Genomic DNA, 18,363 nt, shown 5'->3' on the forward strand with positions numbered 1-18,363 from the left:
ATACATTTTGTCAATATTTCCATTTGGCCGGTTCATTGTCACGCATCTCTGCACAGCCCATTGGCTTCTCCCGGGCCTTTCCCCCTTTCCCATGCATCCCATAGTCCTGCCTAACCTGCAGTCATTAATCACAATGACCTGTAATCGTCCGAGGGGGCTCCCCATTGCCTTTTTGGCCCGCCTCTCTCACAGGCTGCTCCTTGCGTGTTGTTGCAGCTTGCGGAATATGAGGTGTTACGACAGAAAAAAACAACAACTGTTGGGGTCATATAATTGAAGGCTCCCAGGCCGGGGCTCCCCCCCCCCCCTGCCCCCCCCCCCCTATGCCACATGAGTCATATTAGAAGTGAACAAAAAACAAGAACTCACGGTCCCCCATTTAAAATGGTCTCCCAGGCAATTGCTGAACTGCTCAACTATTCTACCCACCCCAGCCCCACCTCCACCCCCTCCCCCTAACCCTCCTCTAAAGCATGCCTTGTTAATTTCTCTATAATGATACGCATTTTGGTGTGTGAGCGACTTGTGTGTGTGCGTGCGTGGGCCCAGCCATCGAGCCAGTTGCACGCAAATGGAAACACATTGTGAAGGAAAAATGACGGTAAATACTTTCAGAGTGCGAGGCCAATTCTGTGGGACTTGGAGGGGAACTGCCAAGCATTCACATGGCTGTGGCCTCCACAGTGGTGCGATGGATTCCGTCTCCTGCTCTTACTTGTTGTTTGTATTCAATGGTGCTGCCTGGAGGATGTGGATTTTGAACTTTCGACCGTCACCACCGAGCAGTCTTACACAGCAGATTGTGGGCTTTTGAATATTGATCATATCGTGAGGTGATATTGCTCTAATGTCTGTGTAGCGCCGAATTATTAATACGTCACCCCCCTAATCTCTGCACATTGTGTTTTTAATCTGGTGGACTGCCAGGGGGAATTAGCCTAGGTGAAAGGAGGGAAACCAGCCTGATGGGAGACCTATACATTTGTCGTCTTTGCTTGAAAGCGCTGACGTACCGTCTCCTTCCAAGGGTTCTCCTCCCATGGCTCATGACGGATGCATTTATTTTTAACCTCCTCCCAGGGAGATCCACCCAGAAGGTCTTCCCCCAGCCTACACCATCATCCTGCTCTTCCGCCTGCTCCCTGACACGCCCACGGAAGCCTTTGATATCTGGCAGATCGCCGACCGCAACAACAACCCGGAGGTCGGGGTCACCGTTAACCGTGAGTCCTCAACCTCCCGCCCTCCTTCCCTCTATCCTCCCCTCTTCACACTCCGAAGATGGGGAAAACAGCTGTCGTCCACCACATAGCCACACATCTGTTATCTTTTAAGGCCTTGGTTTCCTTTTTTTTCACCCCCGGAGTCCATCTATGGACCGTTCTTGCCACTACTGTGTGGACTAGACACGGTATATCTGATATTAATTTGGTTGAATGATTGGATTATCCAAATATTTATTATCCAAATGGAGGGGGGTCACTTTGTGAACGCAAGACACATATGCTCATACTACAGTAGCGCTTCTCGCGGCCAAACCCTCACATGGGTTTGATCTCTTCTCGCCATGGGCGTTGTGCGCAAGCTACACTGTAAACGCTGGAATGGCGTTCATCAAAGACTTCCCTCTCTGTGTTTCCAGCCTCCAGCAAAACCATCACCTTCTACAACAAGGACACCCGCGGGGAGATCCAGAAAACTGTGTTTAACGACCCCAAAGTCAAGGAAGTTTTCCACGGCAGCTTCCACAAGGTAACGTCCCTCGGTAGAAAACAACCCATCCAATACGGTGGTTGCCTTATCTCATGCTATGCTTTCGATCCTCATTGAGTGGTGCTCCTTATGTTGTCATGGAGCATGTGGATGACTCATGGTATGGCCTCTCAGTGTCTCCGCTGGCTCATTACCTTTGGTCAAAGTACCTTTTCAAGCTAAAGGTATTGCAGCCACGCGGCGGTGGCGGCGCCAAGGCCGTCGTTTAAAGAGATCCGGTTACCTCCACACATAAAGAAAACCAAAGACAAACGGCGCTATTCATCTTACACTGGTAGAGGCCCAGTCGAGTGTGAGGCTGTTTTACTCTTTCTATTTGGCATTACATGTTGTTGAGTTAGCGAGCCACGGGCGGTTACTGTGATGGATAGGCTGAAGAGGCCGTTACTATGCGGACGGAGAGGTTAAAGAGAGGATCTAGTGTCACTGGTGACCTCGGCACATTGCGCACAACTTTTACTGTTACTGTTAGCCTCAGTGAGTTCCCGCCGCTCGTGATTGGATGCTGTCTAGTGGAGGCTAACCCCAAACAGCTCCTAATCAGTCTGCAGCAGTGGTCAGAGCCGAGTAGGATCAGCTTTTGTTTGTTTGGCCTCTGTAATGACGGACTGAGCCCTTGGAGAACCTGCGTGTTGGCGAGGAAGGAGTGATTTAAATGATGCTGTCTAGGGATTACTCTCTGGAGCCTTCCCTGGAATGTTTCATTCCAGGGAGGCTACAGACGGTGTTTCCTTCATTTAATTGTTTTTGACCTCAGATACAAACAGACACAACATTAGCATTCATTCTAGCGGCTTAAAGCGCAAGGCCACTCCATTGGCTGGAAAATGAGACTTGAATATTGAATGGAGGTGTGTCAAACTGTCTAGCCATTGTTGTTGTTTTTTTCGGAATTTAATTCATGTCAGTTCACATGAGGTTCTCATTTTTGAGCGCCGCAATACCAAAGACTCCGGTTTAGAATACAATTCCTATGTATGCTACGCTATCATTAGTTGAATTTCAACAGGGATATCAACTGTTTCCAAAGTGCACACATGACAAAACAATGGAAACTCACTTAGCTCAAACTCGAAAATGAATCAATGAATTGATCAACTAACCACTGTTTTGGCCCTAGTGCTGTGGGCAGAAAACCGGCATAGGTTAGCATAGGTATTTATTTTCCTCCTGCTTACCTGGAATGGCTTAAGAGGAGAGATATGTAAGCAAGAGCTTTCATATCCATGCTCTGGTTTCTCCAAAGCATGTCCAACTGCATTTGATGTCCTTCCAAGAAGGAGCAATATGCCTCCAAAATTTAACAAACAATAGGTCCTACTCATTTCTCTTTTTTCTAAAGATCTAAGGTATCCTCAGTGAACCTCCTCTCTCTTGCACCTGAACGCAGTCTTCCAAATCCTGCTATTAAAGTCAATCAAACTTGATGAAAGAATAAATGTGCATATTGCTTTAATAATGCCGGTGGACTGACAGGGGATAATTGTGATGTAGTTTAGAAGCCCATAATAAATGAACCATGTGAATGAAATAGGATAGTTGAAAAACGTTGGGTCAGGGCTACTTGTCAACCGCCAAAATGATATTGTCCTTTAACTGCTGTACTGTTTGTGTGTGCGTGTGTGTGTGTGTGTGTGTGTGCGTGTGTGCTTGCAAGTTTCACTGTGGCCCTGCTGGTGCCTGCTGTCTGAATGTACCCTGGGTGGCTAGCTTGTGGTAGCTGTAGCTGTTGTTCCATGTGTGAGCCCGTCTGCAGCGGTCTACCTACCTGCTTATTTGCTGGTCTGCTGAGTGAGTTCTGCCAGCCACTAGACCCGGCTGCTACACTACATGTTTTAAATTGATGTTTTTAAGTGGTTTCCCAATGCTCGGGCCATGAAAGCTAGACGCTGTGTGTGCTGAAACCGCGCTTGACCAAATAACAGTGTTGCTGTTCATTTCAGCTTGAATGAACGAGCAGTCAACGAGATTATAATGACCAAACATGTCGTTTTTGGAAGCAGACCAACAAGCATTAGGTGTTTATAGTGTATAGTTACTGACCGTTTCGGTAAACATAATACATCAGATGATTGAGCAGGCAGCAACCATGCCAGTAGGTTGGTAGAGGTTTAATAGTTTTGAGAAACACTTTCAGAATCCGTCACTTAAAGGGGGTTTAAAGTGCTGATACAGTGTACTCTTACCTCCCATAAAGGCAACCCTTATTTTGTTTTGTGCATTTTAACAATTTAGACGGTAGATTAATCAGAGAAGGAAGTATTTAAGGTTTCTAATATACGTGCTGCAACATCATTTAGCCTACACGGTTTTCTACTGGGAGATCAACCATTTAGTCTCTTAGTAAAAGCGTACAGAACATCACAGTGTGCCTTATCTGGAAGCTTCTGCTACGGAAAAGCAATTTTGTAGCTCTAAGTTGCCAGTGGTGCTGATGTTGACTCTGCACTCTCAGATTTTTGCTTCGATAAGGAGTACAGGCTCTTTGCTGTTGCTTGTGATATTGAAAAGGGTGTAAAACTGTTCAGTAAGTTCAAACGCCAAACGGAGAGCCATGTCAATTTTGCCTTATTAAAGAAAGTACAGACGGGATCTGACTTTCCTTCCTGGGACTGGATTTGGGTTGGCCAGGGGACCAATAGAGGAAGAGGGGAGGTTGGACTGGATCGGCCTCATAGCCACAGCGCTTTAAAGACACTGGCTCTCAGGAACCTTCATAAACCTCATGGAAAGGTTGCCAGGCGCTGTTCTGACTGCACTCTTTGTATTCTTCGGTTCTTCTCGGTGAAGACAGAATATCTTGTATGATGTATTCCGCTCAAGAATTATCTTTCATGTGACCGGGCCAAGTTCAGTTAATGACACAAGGAGCCACACCAGAAGCGGAGGAAACTCTATATATTGTGGCTCTAACCATAGATAATGCTGGTGAGCATGTGCTGCCCACCAGAAGATGGTCTTGGGAAAACAGTGTTGTCCTCCCAGATCGGACATGGGAACTTACGCACGAGAATAATTACCTGTGGGTTTTTCTTACAATCCCCAAACGGTTTCATTATATGCCCGTTTTTGCAATCAAATTCTCATCTATTTAATCAAAACTTGGTCTCAGTTGCATCTTGAAAGGAGACCCCAAACCGCTGGCCGGCTGGTCAATGGATGAATGCCTTAAAATACGATCTGACAGCTATCAAGGTCTGACCCAAAACACTTTGAAATATTACATCATATATAATGGCTTTGAGGGAAGAAATCATTACACTATTGTACATCCTATCTATTTCTATGTATCGACAGGACAAACATTTACCAATAATATCGTTGATGCAGGATAATATAGCTCAACATTCCTCTCAGAGTCAATGGTCCACCGTAAACCATGAACACTATTTTCCATGGACATTAAGTGCTGTAACTGGACATAATGTTTACGCTTTGGTCAGTGAGGTAATCTGTAAGCAAACATTATCCGGATGCTAATGTTTCATGAAGAGTTGTTTTCGTATGCCAGTGCATGGTGGGGTAAGCAGCCACCTCTGCTGCTGTGGTCACCAGCTAGTCAGTTCTGCTGCCAGGGAAGCCAACAGTCGTTTTGTGATTGATTGCCAAGAGCGAGGCCCCCAGTCTGTGGTGGGTATGGCTTTGTAGCGAGAAAACGTTGCTTGCTTTTCCTGACAGAAAGAAGCTTGTGAGATGATTCAGGGAGGGAAAATGTGCAGCCGCGTAAGGAAAGCTTTTAAAGTGCTGCACTTTTGATGGCGCACCACAAATATGATTTCAAGATGTCGGCCATGGTTTCCTGGACAGGAACTCTCATGTTCTGGCTTCTTGTCATTTTTTAACGTAATTGTGGAATTACCACTCATATCTCCATCAGTATAATTACAAGTGGTGATTTCAGACAAAAATAAAATGTCTGTTTTTTTCCCCACATTCGACAAAAGCCGTTCCTTAGATCTACCGTCACCCACAATTTTGTCACTTCTGCCACTGCAAGACCACATTTTCAACAGTGGTTCTGTTGGTTTTCTGGTATCTAGACGCCACATTTCCCATATGTAGTCCATCAGTGGAAGACAGTAAGTGAGGCTTCGCGTGTCAAAGAGAACTCCAAAATATATTGCAATGCCTTTGCTATTTGCTGTCAAGCTTTTAGAAATCGTCTCCCCTTACACTTGTTGAGCCAGTCACCAAAATGATGAAAACCTAACAGTGAAGAGTAAATAATACTGACAATGTTAACAGATGCCATCATTATCTCGAAAGGTGTCTGCACGCATCTTCAATACAGTCTTCTTTGAGTTCCATAAAACCATCATCTGCTCTTAAGGTTACCCGTGCCTCTTCCAAATTGCAATAGATGCCATGACTTAAAACTTTTTTTTCCCCTAAGCATCCATTGCCAAGCATCCATATTCTAGGAAAATTGGCAGTAGTGGGGTATTGCAGGGATTACAATGTATTGTCCAGTAACCCTCCACCACTACCACCACCTCCCCCTACTTCCCTTCCCTCTCTCACAGCTGCACATCAGCATCTCCCCCGAGAAGGTCAAGCTGAACGTGGACTGTCAGGAGGTGGCAGAGAAACCCATCAAGGCGGCCAACAACATCACGCTGGAGGGCTACGAAGTGCTCGGCAAGATGAGCAAGTCTGGGGGTGGAAAGAAGCAATCGGCAACAGTAAGTGTGTGGGTGTGTGTGTGTGTGTGTGCGTGTGTGTGTGTGCTCCTGTGTGGGGGCTGAAAACAATCCCAAAAAGTGCAACCCGATCTCAAAGTATAACGATATACAGAACATTACACCAAATGGTATGCGTTCAAGAAACCCATACCAAAGCCATCTTGTATGTTTAAAGACTCGTGCGGAATACCATTCAGCCCTTTAAATAGAACTCATACTTAACCCTTCTGGGCTTTTAAAGAGAACCCGGGGTGGCAGTTGTCTCAGGCGTGAGTACAAATGTTGATCAGCAACCCACAGTCTCTCTTCAAGAGATGAAAGGCTGCCTCCCTCCTCTCATCTCTCTGAGAGGTCCCCTTCTGTTCTTCCTCTTCTTCGTATTGTAAATGTGTCCTGTCAGTCGCGAATGGAGGCTATTTGTGACACTTCTTCCTCTTTGTTGTGCAGTTCCAGCTCCAGATGTTCGATATTGTGTGCAGCCTGAGCTGGACGACCCGAGACAAGTGCTGTGATCTGCCCGCCACGGTGAGCTGCAGAGTCTGCTGGAGATTCCCTTTTCTTGTTGTGTTTTTCATAACTGTATCTCCTAATCCCCCCTGCAATACTTACAACAGCCTAGCATGCCCTGTGTCTTTAATAACTGTCGAAAACTTATCTTTACGTTTCGGAAAGCCCACATTTTGGCCAGATCTTTTTTTTGCACACATTGAATCCATTTGAGTGATTATTCCTGGATATTTTTAAATAATCAAACTAATGTATTGCTTTGGGGGTTTTTCAGTTGCAGTTCCGAACCACAAAATTATTCCACAACACAGGAACTATTCTCTCCGCTTACCCAAGCATTCATAACTTTTGGTGAAGTTATTTTTGGATGAGTATACATGATGATGATTTGCAGAATTCATCAACCAATTACAGGGTAGAAAAGGGGCTGCTAATTAAGCAGAACTACTCCATCGTTAACTTCTGCTACTGCATCTGAAGTGAATAGCACATTGTATGCTGTATAATTACACTCATCTGACGGCTGCCAATATGCGGACCAGAACACATAGATATAATTGTGCCTATTGATCGCAGGGCAGAGAGCAAATCATTTCCTTCATTTGCTATTTAATGTTAAATGCCGGATACAGAGTGTAGTTAGCTAATTTGTACTCATTTTTGTACAATTTGGATCCACTTGTAATGCCTTATGTAATTACTGCCTTGTATTATTGCTTATCCCAGGGGGTCAATTCCAAAAATAAGTAGTAATAACATAACAGTAGTGTAACAGCTTCCAGTTACACTTTAGTTTAAGACCAATTGTTGAACTCAAGCAGCCACATAAACACAAATACTCTCTGCATTGTGCTCATTGAGTTTTTTCAACTTTTTAATACATCCTGTATAAACATATAGCTCTTACACATGGACATACAGTGTGTACTCTGCATGTTTTCTTACCTCCCCGTAGAGTTGCAAACCAGACTTGACCTCACCCATCAAAGTGGTTCTCAGCAGGGTACATTCATGACCCTTCTGAGGCGTCTTCTACGTCTACATGGAGTTCTTGTTTATGACCTGTGTGTTTATGTGTGTGTGTGTGTGTGTGTGTGTGCGTGTGTGTGTGCGTGTGTGTGTGTGTTTCCCTGTCATCCTTCCGCTGCAGAGAGAAGAGGCCAAGTGTCCGGCCCTTCCCCACTCCTGCACATGTACCCAGGACAGCATCGGCCCCCAGGGCCCCTCAGGCCCCTCGGTAAAGACATTACCACCCGCCCCTTCCCTCCACCAACTGTCACATCCGATCCGACTCTCTTCAACAACCCCCAACCCACCTCCCTTCCCCCTTCCCCCACCCCACACTTATGTCAGTCTGCGCTCCCCGAATTGTCGGTCTTTTTATGTGTTTGTTGTCTTTGGTTGTGGTGGAGGTAGATGATGAGGTTAATGATGATGATAATACCATACCCGTCCCCGTGTGTGATGGCCTGCCCAGACAGACAGAGCCACCGCCACTGCTGCAGCAGCAGCTACAGCAGGGCTTCTCCTGTTTTTAGTAGCCCTGCAGCGGCTGCTGCAGCGCCTAAGCATTAAGAGCAGGGTGCACGGAGGAAGTCCCTGGTGTTGAGGATAAGGGACGGCGGTGGAGCGCCGCAGAGAGATGTGGGCGCTGGGGAGAAGTGTCAAGAGATAAATGCAGGTTGGGGGGGGGCTGCAGAAGCACAGGGAGAATAAGAGAGTTGACGCGTGCAACAAGGCTGAGGTCGGGTTAGGAAGGCTGTCACTTGGTTCTGCTGGAAAGCCTCTGGAATCTGCCCACTGCTGTTGCTCTGCTTGATGTGTTATGCTCCGTGGAGCTGACCCTGTTGTTGTTGTTTCTCTTTCCAGGGGAGCCCCGGTACCAAGGGGCCGAGAGGAGAGAGAGGAGACAGCGGCCCTGCTGTGAGTTAAGACGTCAAGTCGATCCTTGACGCATTTTTGTTGAGAGTGTGCCCTCTGAATACTCAGAGGGCATTATCGTTTTTGGAATTCACTTTATTGTATGAATCAGTTGGATCCCACTTTGCATTACCAGGCACGACACACATATGCAAACAATAACAAGAGTTACTTCAACCTCTTTATCCCGCTACGACCGAAGTACTGTAGGATTGATCCCTGTGTACATTACATCCACACAAACTATTTTCCCTATTGAACACATCTTTACATTCTTGATGAGAAGCTGCTGATTTTTTAGGCTGCAGGATGCATTTTTTCCACCCTTGCTTATTGTGTGTACCTAGGCTGTTCATAGTTGATTGTGAGTCCCTGCGGGGTGATGCAACGCAGCAGTATACTATACAATAAATATACTCAGTCTCACGGTGTGCCTGGTCTGTGTCTCAGGGTGGATTCGGCCCCCGTGGTGAAGCAGGACCCGCCGGCCCCCTTGGCCCGCCAGGCCCACAAGGCCCCAACGGCCTCTCTCTTCCTGGGGAACCCGTAAGTCACGTTGGCCCCTGAAACTCTCAGCCAGCTACACATTATATACTTCACACACAGTTGGATTCACCATAGGTCTGTGTCCCCGCCGGTCCTTGGAATTCAAGAATATGTATGTTGGCCAGCTGCCAGACTTATCTGATATGTGGTCCTACTTTCAAAGGAATTTTACAGAACGATAGGGGGAGTCTCTCTCACCACTCACTTACCACATCTGTATTATAAAGGTTGTCTAATAGGGTATCAGTGTGATTTAGAAGCACTTAATAATGAACACATTCAGTTCCTCGAAAGTTGGACCTCACTTTCTCCTCTCCTCTACACTCATATTTCTACAGTATATTTTACATTCATTTGTAGAGAAGAAAAACTGGTTAAACTTGACATTAAGGGTACATTAATTAGCCGATGAGAAGCATTAACCAAAAACACTCCAAGCGAGTTCCAAGTTGAGTTTCTGCTGGTCGTTCTCAGAAAGAACTTGCTTCACCTCTCCCTCATCGTTCATTCATCCAATCCTCTCCATCCTCTTCTCCTCCACAGGGTCGCCAAGGACCAAAGGGAGACTCCGGAGACCCAGGCCAGCCTGGCCGTCAAGTGAGTACACATCTCCCCCTCTTCCTCTCCTTCTCTTCCCTCTTTTTCCACTTTCCGAACTAGCATGGCTGCATTCAGCAGGAAAAGGAAGATTAACGGCGGGGATGATCAGTACTGGAACCAGGAGTCAGTAGTCTGCTCGGCAAGGGTTGAAACCACCCCTCCGAGTGGGAGGTCGAAGCCATGCCATCCCCTGGGGGGGGTGTGGTGGGGGTGTGGTGGGGGTGGGGGTGGGTGGAGGGGAGGACCGGATGCTCCAAATCAACCCACTGATTGACACGGGATGGAAGCCCAGAGAAGACTATGGAACATTGAATCCCGGCACCAATGGGAAGCAAGGGATGGAAAAAAAAGAAAGAAAAAAAACCTCTTGCAACTTCCATTCCTCCTACTGGGCAAGGATTAAGATCTTTAAGCAGCATTTTGAAGAGTCGCAGCAGTTGCTCGATTTGAATCCACCAGTCTATTAGCGCAGATGTCGCCCTGAGCATTTTGGATGAACAGTGAAGAAGTCTGCGAAGAGTCGAGCTAATAAAACTGGATTACCATAAGCTGGAGGGGTTCATCAAGAGTCTTTACGGATATCCGGACCCCATCAGTACCACCAAGGCCATCCTGTCTACATCATTTATTCAGGAAGATACCAAGAGTTTTATTTTTTCCACTTCTTTTTTTTAGCCCAAATTACATCGTTCTTTTTGGCCCTCACAGATCCCTATGATATCAGCGGGTCAGTGTTGACCAGGCTGGCGGGTTATGGTCCACTTTTGAAGTACCAGTGATTGAAGCCAAATCCCACCGTTTGCAACCATTGGTTGTCTTGGCCTCAGAAGGAAGGAAGGAAATGATGGCGTAGGGAACCAGGAGTCATTCGATGAACATTAGAGAAGAATAACGTCATGTATTTATCTTTCTATAACTGCAACTCAGTAATACCATGTAATTACTTCACATAACTATGGAAGTCAATTGAAGAACTTCCAAAAGGAATACAACAAGCATGTTCATTAAAGCGAGAGTTGACACGGCCTCAGTCATTCGATTGAAGGCTTGCTATGGCAACCCGCATTGAGGTGGGCATTGTAGTCAAACAGCAAAGAGGTTGCATCTGTCAAGCAGAGGGAATGCCAAGGAGCCAAGTTCTCCTGCTGAAACAGAGACATTCCATCAAAAAAGTGTTTAGATGTGCCATTCCTGCTCATTTGCACTCGATTGAGTGTGTTTCTTCTTTTTTTTTCCCAGGGTTCTTCTGGTCCTTCTGGTCCCATGGGCCCCGTCGGACAAGCCGGAGGCCGGGTAAGATCCAACCCGATATTACACCCAGGGTAGGAACTCCGTGGAGCTTTTTCTTTTATTTTCGGGAAAAGCACTCAAGTGAATGTGACATTTTGATGAAACACATGTCGGAGCCCACTCTGCGCTGCGTGTTGAGATAACACGTAGCCGTCTCGCTACATCTTAACCCCAAGTAACCGCCAAGAGGGCGGGGACTCCCTGCTGTTGTGAGATCCCATGCAAGTCACTCACTATTCAAAGGCCTTTTCACAGTGGAGGTATTTAAACAAATCTGAGGGGAATATAGGCTCGCTGGGCTGATGTATGGGCCAAACAAAGGGCTGACTGCCTTTCTACGCCATTGTGTGATTGTATGATATTATTTCTACTCAGGGACCACCAGGAAAGGAGGGATCATCTGGACCCAGAGGCCCACAAGGCCCCATGGTGAGTGTGTGTGTGTGTGTGTGTGTGTGTGTGTGTGTGTATGTGCTTGTGTGGGCATGTCTGTGAGTGTTGTTTTTGTCTGTCTCGTTGTCTTGCACCCCTATGAAGAGGTAAACACAGACCCCCGGAGTGTTGTTTATGTTTGGTTATACTTTTAGACGATAATTCTCTCTCAGTGTGTCTCTGGGGACTCCCGTCCCGTCGCCTCACTGTTATGAGAAGGAAACGTGCATCTGGTTTGCCCTCCCTCTCTCCCTCTCCTTGTGGTTAATCAAGCAGCCATGCCAGCGTGCCAGTGTTGCGTTCACATGGAGCTCACGGTGGCTGCCCAGCCCCCAGGGCCCTTTACAGGCTCGCCTGTCTGCTTCCTATCCACACTGCTGGCCCTGTTTCCACCTCCTCCTCCTCCTCCTCCTTATCATCCTCCTCCTCTTCATCCACCACATTCTCCTTCTCCTCTTCCTCAACCTCCTCATCCTCCTCTTCCTCGTCATCCTCTCCTTCCTCCTCCTCCACCATCTCCTCGCCCTCTTCAGCTACCTTCTCCTCCTCATCCTCCTCTTCACCCACATCCTATTCCAACTCCTTCTCCACCTATTCATCTCATTCCTCCTCTTCTTCCTTATCATTCTCCTCCTCCTCCTCTACCTCTTCCTGCTTCTTGTCCCGCTCCACTGCCTCCTCTCCTCCTCCTCCCTAATGCCTCTTGGCACCACGTAGCGGTGGACCTCCCTAAAGCACATGTTGAGGCACCCTCCCATCTCGACCTATAGCTTCTTAGAATCTTAGCACTTAATTGGGACCAGCAGTTTGGAGCTGCTGCTGCTGCTGCTGCTGTGGCTGGCTTCACCTCAGCCATGGCACTGGGTGAATTATTAACTCTTTCTCCTTGTTATTGTTTTTTCTCCTGGCAGGGCAATCCTGGAAATCAAGGAGTGCAGGGAGTTTCAGGGAAGCCAGGAAAACAGGGAGACACAGGAAACCCAGTATGTACATCTATAAATTTGATTGGACAAGGACCTGGACTTGTAATAAATGACATAAATTAATTGGGAAAGGGTTAAAGGATGATGATGATGATGATGATGATGATGATGATGATGATGATGAGAACATTTATGAATGATTAAAAAAGAAGGTTAAATGTAGTTTATTTGTTAATTTGATGTCTTCCTCAAATACATGCAAAATGAACATGTCTTTATACCATTTCTTCATATCTCGTTTCTCTTCTACAGGGATCCGCTGGCATTAAAGGAGAAAAGGGAGACAGGGTACGTATCACGTTTGTCATTTCAGATCTATACAATTATATTTGAATGACCCAGGGAGTGAACTGTATCATCTAAAAGTATTGGCCCTTCACTGTGCCCTCTAGGGAGACTTTGCATCCCAAAACATGATGCGCTCCATCGCCAGACAAGTCTGTGAACAGCTCGTCAACAGTAAGTAAAGGTTCCAGTCATCTGTATCTGCACCTAGAATGTGCAAAAAGTCAATCTGAAGACATTGGACACACACTGACCCCCCTCACCTTGTGTGCGACTCGTTGCAGGCCAGATGAGCAGAATCAACCAGATGCTCAACCAGATCCCGACCGGTTACCGTAGCAGCTCGGCCGGCCCACCCGGCCCTGCCGGCCCTCCCGGAAATGAGGGATCTCGCGGAGAGCCCGGACAGACAGGCCGGCCCGGGTTCCCTGGAACACCAGGTCTACCCGGAAACAACGGAGAACCAGGTCCGGTCCATATATTTCTGCTGGGGAAATGTCTTGGGGAGGAACTGCTGCACCTGATGCTGCTGTGACTTCAATGGACAGAGTGCATGCCACCACTTGATTACCAAACATGATTATTTGAGTCCTAAGACCCTTTTTGATCAAGCATGGCTGAAGTATTTCATTGAATTGGGTGCTTCATGTTGTCTAGCTTGAGGCTAGGATGAACACTCTCTTGTTTTACAGTTGCTTTTGTCAATGGCTGCCTGTTAAATTTCCGCATATTAGCCGATGGGTAATTTCGCTGAGCTTAGCCCTGGCTTAAATTCGGCTAACAGGCCCATCTGTGACTGATCTCCATGTGTACGGCTGAACCATGCAGGTTTGGCAGGAGAGAAGGGAGAGAGAGGAAACCCAGGCTCAGGCACCAGAGGACAAAGAGGAGGAAATGGACCACCAGGTAAGACCCAGACCCTGTTCTTTCTCAGTCAGCTTCAGGCCTTCAAACACCTTCTCCATGGAGAGAGACAACTGGCGCCAGGAGCCCAGTCTATTGGAGGGAGTTGATCTTTTTTTTTTTTTTTTTATCATTCCCGAATTGAACGGCAGAAACGTTTGACTAACTCGCAGCGGTGACCCTCTGTGACACTGCGTATCCCTCGTAGACCAATTAAAAAGAATGGCTGAGGTTAACAACCAGCGAAGATTTACATACATGTGGCTCAATGCGCCCGCTTTGGGCAGCTGGGGGACATAAATTACGTGGGGGGAACCTCAAAACGTATTCCGAGTCTTAGTTCTCCTTTTTCAAAGAATTTATGTGCAGTGAGTTTCTGTAAGGGGTCCACACGCCATTAACACATGCTGGACCGCTGGAAGGTCTTCATCAACAGATGGTGGTACTCAGGACATAGCAACGACATTGTAAACACATCGCCCGAGCTGTTAGGGATATTTATGTTGCTGTAAGACACTACCACATTGGCTTTTGGTGGTGCTGCATTACTATAATTAGAGGAGTCTCTGGATATCGGTCTTGTCCGTCCGTGGATTGTCTCGACAAACGTTCATCCCATCGACTTCACACTTGAAGTCGATGGGGCATTGCCGAGGACCCGAGAAAGTGCCGTGTCGAGTGTGAGATGGTTCGGATCAGCGGTTCTCCAAAGAGCTGCAAGCAGAAACACGGCAGCCAAGCAATCGGCCCGTACCGAGCATGCACGTTTCGACTTGTTGCACGAGTTAATACTAATTATGTCTTGTCGAATGAAGCCAAACAGCTCAGAGTACGGCATATCCCAACTGGGTGGGTGGATAAGTGTAACGCACCAGGAACCCGCTGAGGGTCTCGTCTCTGGACGGGAGCGGAGCAGCACTGGTGTCACTTCAGCGGTGATGACTGACGCGCCGTGCGTTGGCCTCCCATGAGCGTTTGAGTGCGAACGCCAGAGAAACAGAAAAAGAAGAGGGAGAGAATGGGATGGCTGCACAATGAGCTTTTTCTTTAGGGGCTTCCTACACAACACATGGGCTCACTTAGGGAGTAGGAGAGAGCGAGGGAGAGGGTGGGAGGGGGAGAGAAAGAGGGGGAAAATTCCACAGAGGGTTTTCCTGCGTCTAGACAGACGGGGCCAGGGGCAACTCCACAGAACCAACTCCACAGACTACTTGTCTTTCACATTTTCATTTTTTTTGCGTCGTTCTTTTTTCTGGTCAAGCTTTTCCCTAGGGCCGTCTAAACATTTAAATTACATCGCTGCAAAAAAACAATGTTACCCATACCCTTTCCACTGGAGGTTATCCCCCATGACGTCACTCTTTGCTTTTCAACTGCTCGGCATGAGAGGCTCCAACTTTATCGTTCACTCCTCTTTAACCTAAACCCCCCCTCTACTCACCGTCTCCCTCCCCCACCTCCTCCAGGGCCCCCAGGGGAGTCCAGGACAGGACCCCCAGGGCCCAGCGGCACTGCCGGGCCTCGCGGCCCACCCGGTCGCCAGGGTGCCTCCGGAGTGAGGGGCCCGCCTGGCCCCCCTGGCTACTGTGACTCCTCCCAGTGCGTGGGGATCCCCTACAACGGACAAGGATACACAGGTACGGCCGGCAGCACCCTATAGGTGCCCCTGCATGGAACTGTTGTCAAACAAACCACGAAATGACGCATGCTCAGTAGAATTGCCTCTTTCGATTACTAAATGATGCTTTAGATAATGTACGGAGCTCGGACTAGGGCGCTTCATGAGAATTGGAAGACGGATACAAATTTTGATTGGAAGGCAAAGTGCTCTGTTCCGCTCCTGCATTATATAAAGCTGTGATAGTGGCATGCGTAGTTTTGACTGACAAAGAATGAAAAAGACCTTGTTTCCACAGTCAACCACTCACTTCCTTTTCTGACCTATTTTCAGGTGCATAGTAAACTATCTAAGCCTCCCGCGCTGCTTTCACTTTGACGTCCTGTTTCCGAGACGCGCCACCGACACTCTCTAAAGAGGGGGGGGCGTGTGAGGATAACAATTCACCACGGACATGATTACACAAAACCAAAAAACAAACCGACAACATTACAAAACAAACAAAACCGGTAGAAAAGGTCAAAGGAATGGACTGGCACTAACATCTCCTCACAGCGGCAGGCCACCGTGATGGCGCTGTGTATGCATCTTGAAAAACAACAACCACACATGGTGCGCAGGAAAGGAATATCTCTCCGCAAAGGAAGGAGGCATGTACCCAAAAAAACCAAACCAAAAGCGACCGTAACCAACACCTACTAACACCAAGGAGGTTAACAAACAGAGAAAAGTGTTTGACGAGCAAATGCAGAGCAAATGACGACTGTAAATAAAACCGATTCTTGTTTTGTTCTGTTTGCCTTGTAAATGATTTATGAACCGAAAAAACGTTTGCCGTTTAAGAGATCATGTTAACATTGATGCTTGTGCCTTATAACACCCACCTCTGCTTACTTAACTGCCAGCATAACCTCTGTTGAAGATGCCATTGGGGCCATTTTGTTCTGTTATTTCATCTGGTGCTCTGATCAGGACTGTAGCATGGATCATTTGTACATTTAATCATCACATATTTTTTGTTTACTTCATGTGTATGTGTCTGTATGTTCTCCGAATACACGTTAAAAGTGAATGTGTGCTGTCCTGCCATTTCCATATCGATTTTAAGTTTTACATTTTTATTTTGTGGTTGTTTGTTTATTTTAAGCTTATTTTTACTTAAAGGTACGTCATTATGAGAATGCCTAAGAGGGTGTTATTATTATAGAGCGTCATCACATTTTGCAGTAGTTTCTTCGCAATGTTTCGTTAAATGCGTGTATTTATCATAACAGATTTGAAAGGAGCAAAGGACCTCTTTCTGAGTGTCCCCTCCACAGAGTAGCCAGCCGGACAGTAATTTGACAGTGGGCATTTTTGATAAAGTCCATAGCAAAGTGCAATACGATTAGGTCTGTGCATGTGAAGGTTGTACAATGAACGCTTTTTTTTTCTTTTTCTGGGGATTATTGATTTGTTGATTGATTGTTTTTGGGCCAATCCAATTCATGCCTTTTTCCAGCCAACCACTACGAGCCTGAACCTGCGGTAGTGTCAATACCTGTGGAGCAGGAAGAAGATTATGATTCAGAACTATCACCTGGAAACCAACGAAGAAAAAGGTCACTACCCAGGGACGTAGTATAGTCTCCGTAACAGACACACTAACACACACACACGCACACAAACACACACATATGCACACACAGATCTAAAAAAAAAGTGTTCTATTGAAGGAATAGCCCATAATTATTTCTGCAGTTTTATTCAGTCAAACGAAATGTACAGGTTACATGGCCTTGGCTTTATCACACATGTTTGTCAACGTGAGGAAGGTTAGATGAGTACAAAATAAGATGTTTTGATTTGCAAACCTGTGTGTTTGGTTTTACTTTAAGTGTCTCGCTTGTTATATAAGAGCATCAAATGTTCAATGGAGTCCATCATGTAATGCCCTATACTTGCCTAAAATAAATTAAGAATACGTTTGCTCATTTACAATTTAAAACTAGTCAGATGATGCGTATTAAGAACATTCGATATTAACATATTTTTTGTTTGTCAAAATCAGAAAGGTGTTTCTATATGTTTTCTGTTTTCTGTCCCCTTCGATCTTCATTTTAGTACACCCTACCATAAATTGTTAATTGTGGCTTTTTATAAGTCAATGTTTATCAGATTTTTTCTTTTTTTGTTACCAAAGGTGGAATTGCATGTGTGTGTTGTATATTTAGTGAGGATTACCAAATCAGAATATAGTTGTAGTTTTTGCACCAATGCAGTTGTATTTGCTTGCAAGGCTATGGATATAGAATTGCTTTTCTCACATTTTTACTGCACATGTGTGAATTCCACAACCTTATTTTCTTATTTATTTCTGAAACAGAAGAGGCATTTTTCAATAAAACTACTGAAAATGTAGAACAATCCTCATGTAATTTATTGACCATTTTCACTTGATTCTTTTTTCTACCAAACATTAGGCAAATTACATATATTACTAAAGCATTGCCATTCAGTTGGTAATTATTGTAGTTTCTAATGATAAACCCTTTATGATTAAAGGGTTAAAGCATCATCATTTCTCAATTAAACACTAAGTGAGAGTACAAATTTTACCAAAGCCCTTTCATCTTGGTTGACTGACTCCCATACTTGCCAAGGCCCGGCTTTGAAAAACTTTACTGGTCTATTAAAACAATTCCCACCAACAATAGTGTGTGTGATATAAATACACCACTGCGGAGATTAGACCAAACGATCGGAAACTTTCTAAACTGGAAAGAAATAAGACCAAAATGCACCACAACAATCAACTTTTTCATGTTGTACTTAAAAGCAGCTG

The 18,363-nt window shown here is 46.0% G+C and overlaps 1 protein-coding gene across 6 annotated transcripts in view; it reads left to right on the plus strand.

Moving 5' to 3' along the window:
• col12a1a (collagen, type XII, alpha 1a) overlaps positions 1 to 17,958 on the plus strand; it is a 63,344-nt gene extending 45,386 nt beyond the window's left edge. For 5 of the 6 annotated variants that reach the window (XM_056590598.1, XM_056590599.1, XM_056590600.1 and 2 more), the window contains 17 exons: positions 1,081 to 1,223; positions 1,643 to 1,752; positions 6,297 to 6,455; positions 6,903 to 6,980; positions 8,113 to 8,199; positions 8,832 to 8,885; positions 9,333 to 9,428; positions 9,972 to 10,025; positions 11,268 to 11,321; positions 11,694 to 11,747; positions 12,662 to 12,733; positions 12,986 to 13,021; positions 13,126 to 13,192; positions 13,303 to 13,485; positions 13,847 to 13,924; positions 15,388 to 15,558; positions 17,041 to 17,958. In XM_056590598.1, the coding sequence (XP_056446573.1) occupies positions 1,081 to 1,223; positions 1,643 to 1,752; positions 6,297 to 6,455; positions 6,903 to 6,980; positions 8,113 to 8,199; positions 8,832 to 8,885; positions 9,333 to 9,428; positions 9,972 to 10,025; positions 11,268 to 11,321; positions 11,694 to 11,747; positions 12,662 to 12,733; positions 12,986 to 13,021; positions 13,126 to 13,192; positions 13,303 to 13,485; positions 13,847 to 13,924; positions 15,388 to 15,558; positions 17,041 to 17,165 (1,621 nt within the window). In that variant the 3' untranslated portion in view covers positions 17,166 to 17,958. Of the gene's footprint in view, positions 1 to 1,080; positions 1,224 to 1,642; positions 1,753 to 6,296; positions 6,456 to 6,902; positions 6,981 to 8,112; positions 8,200 to 8,831; positions 8,886 to 9,332; positions 9,429 to 9,971; positions 10,026 to 11,267; positions 11,322 to 11,693; positions 11,748 to 12,661; positions 12,734 to 12,985; positions 13,022 to 13,125; positions 13,193 to 13,302; positions 13,486 to 13,846; positions 13,925 to 15,387; positions 15,559 to 15,872 lie in introns of all 6 variants that reach the window. The other variant, XM_056590603.1, reaches the window with a different exon arrangement.
• Positions 17,959 to 18,363: the final 405 nt, after the last annotated feature.

Source organism: Gadus chalcogrammus, chromosome 5, assembly GCF_026213295.1.
Source record: "Gadus chalcogrammus isolate NIFS_2021 chromosome 5, NIFS_Gcha_1.0, whole genome shotgun sequence".
Lineage (NCBI taxonomy): Eukaryota > Metazoa > Chordata > Actinopteri > Gadiformes > Gadidae > Gadus > Gadus chalcogrammus.